Here is an 8,290-nt window from a genome sequence, read left to right as displayed (position 1 = left end):
TTAAAAAGTAATTTTACGAAAGAAAGAAGGATATATGAACATGTATGGATATATTTCACATATATAATTATATATGTTTATGAATATTTATGAGTGTTATGTATGTTTATATATTTATATATTGTATATTCATGCACATAAAAAATTTTTTCCAGGATTTGAATTCTTCTTTATTATTACTGCTTTTACTGTTTTTTATTTTATATAATTAAAATTCTATTATAATGAAAAAGATAGATTTCTTAATCTAAATTTCAAATATGATTATCAGTATGTAATGTAAGCATTATGTATAAATTTCAAATATCAATATTATGAATTTCAACGAATATTTGTTTGTTATTAAAACAATAGGTATGGATAAGTAGTATTAAGAAGTTTATAAATTATAACATAGTTAATATAAGTTATTATATATAATTATAATTAATATAAATCTAATTGTTAATATAATCTTATATTTTTATTTTGTAGACAAATTTTGATAAAATATTTTAAACTAAGTTTATATAAAATACTTTTATATAAACTCACGTAACACAGATACATACGCCATCGATGTTTTTACAATCTGTAAATAAAATATACTCTAAGAAGTATATTCATTAATAAAACGATGAAAAATAAACAATTTAAGGGGATCCTAAAGCAAAGTTTTAACTCCGACGAAATCACTACATGTCGCGCCGCGCACCGCACATCGATATGTCTTTTTATACTATCACAGCAATATCTCATGCAATTTATGATACACATGTGTTTTCGTATAACAAATTCGTCGTGATAAAGCGTCTAAGTCTAATTCTAAGAACTCAACACTGTTTGTTCGTGTAAATTATATCTGGAAACCACTTTTGTACATACATGTTGCAAAGCTTTCATATCAAGTAAATATTGTTACGACTTGACAGCTGAGATGTCATGTTACACTAAGAAATGATAAAAAATATATCAATTTTGAAATTTTTTATTGTTCTCGACAGACTCCATTTTCCAGACACGTATTAATGCGTATACTTTAATCCTGGAAAAGGATTTTCAAATCGGTAAAAGAGAAAAAAAGTATTTCTTATACAAAAATTATACGTGCTTACTTAATTATACGTGATAAAATAAGAGGCTTTAGGATCTCCTTAAAAATATATATAATTCATTGACTTACACTCGTAAATGTATTCAATGATAATACGCAGAATTTACCAGCAGTCAACATTAATGGTTTCTCAGATCGAACCATGCAAATATTGATTAGCTTTGATGTTGATGGAGGATTATTGTACCAATCGGAATTGTAAAATGCTTCACGTAATGTTGTGCTCTGAATAAAACAAGCAATGTTAATATATACTTTACAAAGGCAATTCAAATTACACGAAATCCAAAATCAGGACATAAAATGATTTGTAAGTTACTTTAAGACGTCTTATATATATGCTGTATGTCCCAAATTTGGACTCTTTGTCTAATTTGTGTTTTCTAGGAAATAATTTATAATTAATTTATTTTTAAGATTTTTAGCATATAATTCAAGTAATTAGTACTCTAATTAAGTAGAGTAATTTCAAAATATATAAGATTAAAATAGACAAATTTGCAAATATTTTGAAGTATTGATTAATCACATTTTTTATATCCAGATAGATAAATTAATTATCCTATTTTTTGTAATTACCTCAATGATGAGGCATTCTCCTATATAGCAATAAGCAAGAATTGTACTAATTACGCAAGCTACATATAATGCAAAAGCTAGGAGAGTAGTTTCATCGCCATATGCCGATGTCTGAAATATGGTTTCGTTAATCGTTCATTAATTGGATATCAATATGAACAATTAATTTATAAAAAATATTGTGCATGTATATTATTTAATATGCTCAAATTTTAAAGAATTCTGCACTATAATTATAAGTTATCCAAGATGTCATCTATTTAACATTCATTAGTCATCATTAATTAGTTATTCTTCACTCTTATGACGTTTAAAATGATCCAAACATCGTAAAAATGACGTGATTTGTCAAGTACATAATGTCATATGTCGATGTAAAAAATACATCATTTTTTTCGTGTTATTGACGGTATCGTCCATTTGACGTCATTAATTAGTTATTCTTATGACTATATGGTTTCTGAACGTTTAACTGACATAAAAAATATTCATCATTATTTTCATGTTATTAACGGAATAAACGACATACGTTGTATGTCGACAATTGGCTATTTCGATGTTATTAAGTATGACATTGTAAAGACATAATAAATAAATGACGTCATTAAGTTATTTGATCAAAAAGACGATATCATTATTACATCTTAAATATAGGTTACATGTGAATAATTTAAAATGACTATCGACGTCAAAATAACGACAGCTTGCTATGCGGAATTAGTGAAATTACCCATTTACATTTTTTATTTATCACATTATAAAAGCTACAATCACAGACTTCTAGAAATAGACTGTCGATTTTCTCCATATTTGAAGCGCTGAGCAGCACCATATTTATGTTCACTCTCACATACCAGGTATGTAAATATGAAATCGGAATTTTTTTATAGAAAATACACGTTTATTGTTATTATGAAAATGATAAAAAATATTTTATTCGAAATATTGCCCATCGGTAGCTATACATTTTTTCCATCTGTTTGACAATTTGTGGATGCCACGCCAAAAAAATTGTTGCTCTTTTGAGCCAAACCAGTCATCTAGCCATTTTCGTACATCTTCGTAAGAAGTAAAGCGCTGCTGAGCAAGTGCGTGTCCCATCGATGCAAATAAGTGGTAATCGGACGGAGCCAAGTCTGATGAGTAAGCCGCATGCGAAAGTATTTCCCAACCAAATCAATCGTTTCCTTGACCAGTTTTGCTGTGTCTGATGGTGCATTATCATGAAGCAAAATTACTTTGTGTTGCCTTTTTTGATATTCCGGTCGTTTTTCACACAAAGCTTGATTCAAATTGAACATTTGTTGTCGGTAGCATTCAGTATTAACGGTTTCGCCAGGTTTTAGCAGCTCATAATAGATCACACCTTTCTGATCTCACCAAACACAGAACATTGTCTTCCGTCCATAGCGATTTGGCCTTGCAGTCGATGTCGATGGTTCGCCTGGAGTTATCCATAATCTTTTACGCTTAGGATTCTCAAAATATATCCACTTTTCATCGCCAGTCACAATTCGATGAAGAAATGACTTTCTTTTGTATCTGACGAGCAGCATTTCGCAAGTGGTTTTTCGGTTTTCCTGCTGTCTTTCATTCAGTTCATGTGGAACCCATTTTCCCATCTTCTGGATCTTTCCCATGGATTTCACGTATGGAGAAGGCTTCTCATGTCACATTCAATTGATCCGCGAGTTGTTGTTGAGTTTGAGCGTCATCCTCATCCAACAATGCTTGCAATTCGCTGTCTTCAAACTTTTTCGGTGGTTTTCCACGTTCTTCGTTTCTCATGTCAAAATCGCCACTTTTGAATTTTTTAAATCACTCAAAGCACTGTGATAGGGTTTCCCAAAATAATCGCCAAATATTTCATGAACAGATAGAGCGGACTAAATTGAGTCGGAAAGTTCTCTACCATTTTACAATTTTCGCAATAGTTAACAAGATATTAATTATTAAAAAATTGTCGCAAATTAGTCTTTAATAATTTTTTACTCAGTCTACTTACTATCAACTTTACAGAAAAACTGCAAGAAAAAAACTTGTTTATTTTCTTTTCATAGAGCTCTAAGAATTTTTTCAGAATTTTTTATAACTTTTTAGCATAAAAAATTCTGAAAAAAATTCTGAAAAAATTCTCAGAACTTTATGAAAAGAAAATAAATAATTTTTGTCTCTTGCAATTTTTCTGTAAAGTTTTGATAGTAAGTAGACTGAATAAAAAATTATTAAAAACTAATTTGCGACAATTTTTAATAATTAATATCTTGTTAACTATTGCGAAAATTGCAAAATGGTAGAGGACTTTCCGACTCAGTTTAGTTCGCTCTAATCCTGCTCATGAAATATTTGGTGATTATTTTGGGAAACCCTATATGTGAGAATGAATGAACACAAATATGACGCTGTTCAGCGCTTCAAACCTGGAGATAAAATCGACAGTCTATTTAATATTCAATGTTAATAGTATTTGAATAAAAAATTATTGAAGACCAATTTTCTACAATTTTTAATAATTAATAACTTGTTAACTATTGCGAAAATTACAAACTAGAAAAGAACTTTTTGATTTAGTTTAATCTGCTCTATCTGCCCATGAAATATTTGGCGATTATTTTGGGACACCCTGTATAAATTACACAGATAATTAACATTAGTGATTTCATATAAATTCACGCGATACAAGATAAGGCGCATGCATAATCATATGGCATATGTAAACTGAAATAAGAAAAACTCGGAATCAAGATTATTTCTTTCCTGTCATATTGAATTAGTAGTCTAAGATGCATTCCGAGTTACGCACGAAGCGCATGATTTTATCCTTCTTCATTAATTAATTAACACTAGAGATAAATGATACATCATGTGTAATTCGAAAGGCACCTCTACATAGTTATAGAAGTCTGTGGCTGCAACATATACATAAAAACAAACGCTTTTCATAAGAATCCATAATTTTTTATATAATTAGTGCAGAGTTAATTGATAAAAACTATAATAAACTTGAAAGAAAAATAAGCACCAAATTTTTTAAAAATTTAACTTAATTAAATTATTTCCAATTATAAAATATTGATAAAATGTTTTATTTAGCATCAATATTTTTTTAAATAGGAGAAGCAAATTGTAAAGTGAATAATCTTCCAACCTTCAAATCATAAAGCTCACCGAAATTGTATGATATACTGTGAAACAGAGCAACAATAAAGTGCCCAGAGTTTGCTGTAGGCATATTATGTTGAAATTGCTCTCTAAGATCTCTGCTAATCTGGAATTATAATGCATTGTTAAAATATCGTATTATTCCTAATGTCAAACTATAATAGTTAGCTTGACATAATCTATATAAGGAGTAACATACACCTATGCAAACGCATTATAATTAAAATTACTATTATGTTAAAATTTTATTATTACGTGTAATAAATTAAATATGAATTCACCTTATTAGATGGTAATGTCTCAATACAATGTTATTAATGTGGCGACGATAATTCTCATTATCTTTTAACAAATGGTTGACTTTGCATGATAAAACGGCAAACTGACCGCAAACATGAAGAGTCATGCTGAGTACAAAAGCATCTGGTCCAGCATAACCGCATACTATAATCGCTATACCTAGCGCCAGATACACGCACATGCATATGTACGTAGGAGTGTCCTTGATCTCAAAGAAGGGATGAACCGGGTACGGTAATTTATACGAAAAATTACCGGATACAACTATATACATCACGTTATATTTAATTTTCCATCGTCTTTATTATATTTATCCAACCATAGCCTAATTGGAATATAATCGTAATCGTCGATCAGACTGACCCAAAAAGAAACCAATTGCAAGTAATTTTATCTTTTTCTATAAATTAGTTTATAGCCTTTTATAGCCTTTTACAGCGTATAAATAAAATTAAAAATATTTAAATATTCAAAATAAAAGTTGTAATATTACAAAATACGATTTTATTAAAATAAACGACAGTGTTGTATTACTCAATTATTTCAAATAAAAATTAAATTTTTATTACTTATAGCATCTCGATATCTAAAAGTATTGAGTTGGAACACAACATGTCTGCATAGTACATTCCACTTTGGAATAGCAAATAATGACTCGAGGATACAATAGATAATGAACGATAGATAATGCTTTTTAAACCATTATCATGAAATATAGCTTTAAGTCTTACGCGTAAAAATATATAATGGTCGTACTTACTCGCGCTCCAATTTTCGAAAAATGTCCTCAAATAATACATCGTGGCTGCTAATCCTGCCATACTTGTCGATATCTTTACGAAAAGCAGTGCGATTTTGTTATAATATAGATATGCCTTTTTCTCCTGAACATTGTCGTACATTCTTGTCGTGAAATCGATTTCGATGCTTTTCAGAAACTCGATCATTATCTCGCAGCTGCGTTTGCATATGAACATTTTTCCCAATATCATTCCAAATAATATGTTATCTGTTAAATTTGCTATGACGACTTCCGGCTGATCAACATTCTTAATCAAATGGCCTGCTCCCATGATACAATAAATTATCATGTATATGATAAAAAATATGAATAGAAATTGATTTGGCTTGAGTGGCCATAAGCCCAAAAAAGACAAGATTCGTTTGTTCCAAATTACTAAGTTTAATGCTTCAGTGAGATCAGCTTCGGACTAAAAATGAAAGAAATCGTCATTTAGGAATTTACAGTTTGTTTCTTCAGATGACAGGATATTCTTCATTGTTGTTAACTTTCATACCTGCATGACTTTTTAGACTTCGACGCAAGTCGAAGGTATACACCAGACTGGCAATAGATACATCGTACTAGCTTCGAGGTAAACTTTTCTAGTCAAATGCTGAGAAATGCTGAGGCATGCCGATCATGCAAAATAAATGGATAACATCAATTTTCTTGCAAGATTAACGAGCCAGTTGCGCATATATTTTTTTTCGTTGCCTCTTTCACATACGACATCGAATATGGAAAGTATAAGAATTTCGCCAAAAATATCGCAGACACACCATAATTACAGTTCTCCTCGAGCTCGTTTTCTTATTTTCCGTGTTACAGAAGTTCCTTGACTGTTTCGACATGCAATAATATCATTTCCTTTCACTGCAGCTATTTGCCAGATGTTGCTTTCTGAACATACAAGAAAATAAAAATAAAGAAAGTATCGTTCTCGCTCGTATATTATGTCGTTCTCATTCGTAGTAAGAATTGCACGACGTCTAAATGTTAGAAAAATATAGTGTTCAGTGTGCAACTAGCTAGTACTTACTGAATTTAATGTTATATGTGCATGTGTATGTGTGAACAATACTTATTTCAGACTAGACTTATTTTATTTGATGACATATTATAATATATATAAATAAAATAAATTATTTAAATCGAGTAAATTAATTATTAAATATTCCTAAAAATGAATAACAACAAAAAATGCGAGACATATAAATAAACAGATAAATTTGAAAATGTTTTAAAATGACTAGCTCTTATATTAAACAAAAGTCGTTTAAAAACGGTGATAAAAAGAGAGATTTGTGCTATCAGTAAATTTACAACCGTTTAAGCATCAGGATAACGAGACTCAGTAGACACAGTAGCGTCTTTCGCCAAGTACATAACACAGCCATCACGCTAAGGTTGCATTACTCGAATGAGCTAATTGGTTATATCTTTTAAATATCTTCTTTTTCTTGAAAATTTGTTTGCATTATGTATACTGTTCAACTTTACTCACGATAAGAATATGTATCGTTCTTATTCAAGGAAATATGATATAGCGCACAAGGAGAGTGTGATAAAGTGTCAGACAAACTCGACTGTCTTATTTCCAGACGATTAATGAGAGCTTTTAATGAGAAAAGGTTTTTATCACAATCAATTTGGTAAGTACAGAATACATTTAAAAAATTGTTTAATTACTTAAACACTTTTTAAACTACTTTTTTAAATTTTATGTTTATTAATGTATTATATAATATATTATATAAGTACTTAGTTTTAATTTTAATCACAAGTTTTTTGATTTAAAAACCTCCCTCAACTTTGTGAAAATTGGCTCTTTGGTCAAATTGACTAAATTTTGGATATGTAGTTCTCATCCTTCTGCACAAATGTCCCTATTGGACCAACCTTCTATGACTTATAATTTTTTGCGTTTGAAAAGTTCATTCTTATAAAATTGGGTTTTCATTTATATATTATTGACACAAGCGCGTGTGCGCTTGTATTTATGTATATACCAGGTGCCCCAGTTTAAACGACTCAAAAACATCTTTTAAACAGCATTTTAAAAAAAAATGTTTCAGATGAAAGTGAAATGGTTTCGAAAAGAACATATTTTGATCATGTTTTTTTTCTAGAAGCAAAAAGTGAAAATCATCTTCATTTAAAAAAAATAAAATTATACGATTTTTGTATACAATATTATTCCTCTAATTATTCTATGTATAAAGGTATTAGGTTATAAAATATTGAGATCAGTCATCAATGACATTCGGTAGATACATGAATGTATATGCGCGCGCACGCACGCACGCACGCATGCACACATTTATATATATGTATATATATATATATATATATATATATATATATGTGTGTGT

The 8,290-nt window shown here is 29.6% G+C and overlaps 1 protein-coding gene across 1 annotated transcript; it reads right to left on the bottom strand.

The window, feature by feature from the left end:
* Positions 1 to 520: 520 nt before the first annotated feature.
* On the bottom strand, positions 521 to 6,438 carry LOC105617351 (odorant receptor 4-like). The gene is made up of 7 exons (XM_012198912.1): positions 6,433 to 6,438; positions 5,895 to 6,345; positions 5,116 to 5,398; positions 4,841 to 4,940; positions 1,673 to 1,783; positions 1,163 to 1,318; positions 521 to 571 (listed from the first exon to the last, which is right to left on the bottom strand). The coding sequence occupies exons 1-7, from the start codon at positions 6,436 to 6,438 to the stop codon at positions 521 to 523; spliced, it is 1,158 nt and encodes a 385-aa protein (XP_012054302.1).
* Between the last annotated feature and the right edge of the window lie 1,852 nt (positions 6,439 to 8,290).

This window comes from Atta cephalotes, assembly GCF_000143395.1.
Source record: "Atta cephalotes unplaced genomic scaffold scaffold00012, whole genome shotgun sequence".
Classification (NCBI taxonomy): Eukaryota; Metazoa; Arthropoda; class Insecta; order Hymenoptera; family Formicidae; genus Atta; species Atta cephalotes.
The sequence above is the reverse complement of the archived record's forward strand: the minus strand, read 5'-3'. Positions and strand labels throughout refer to the sequence as shown.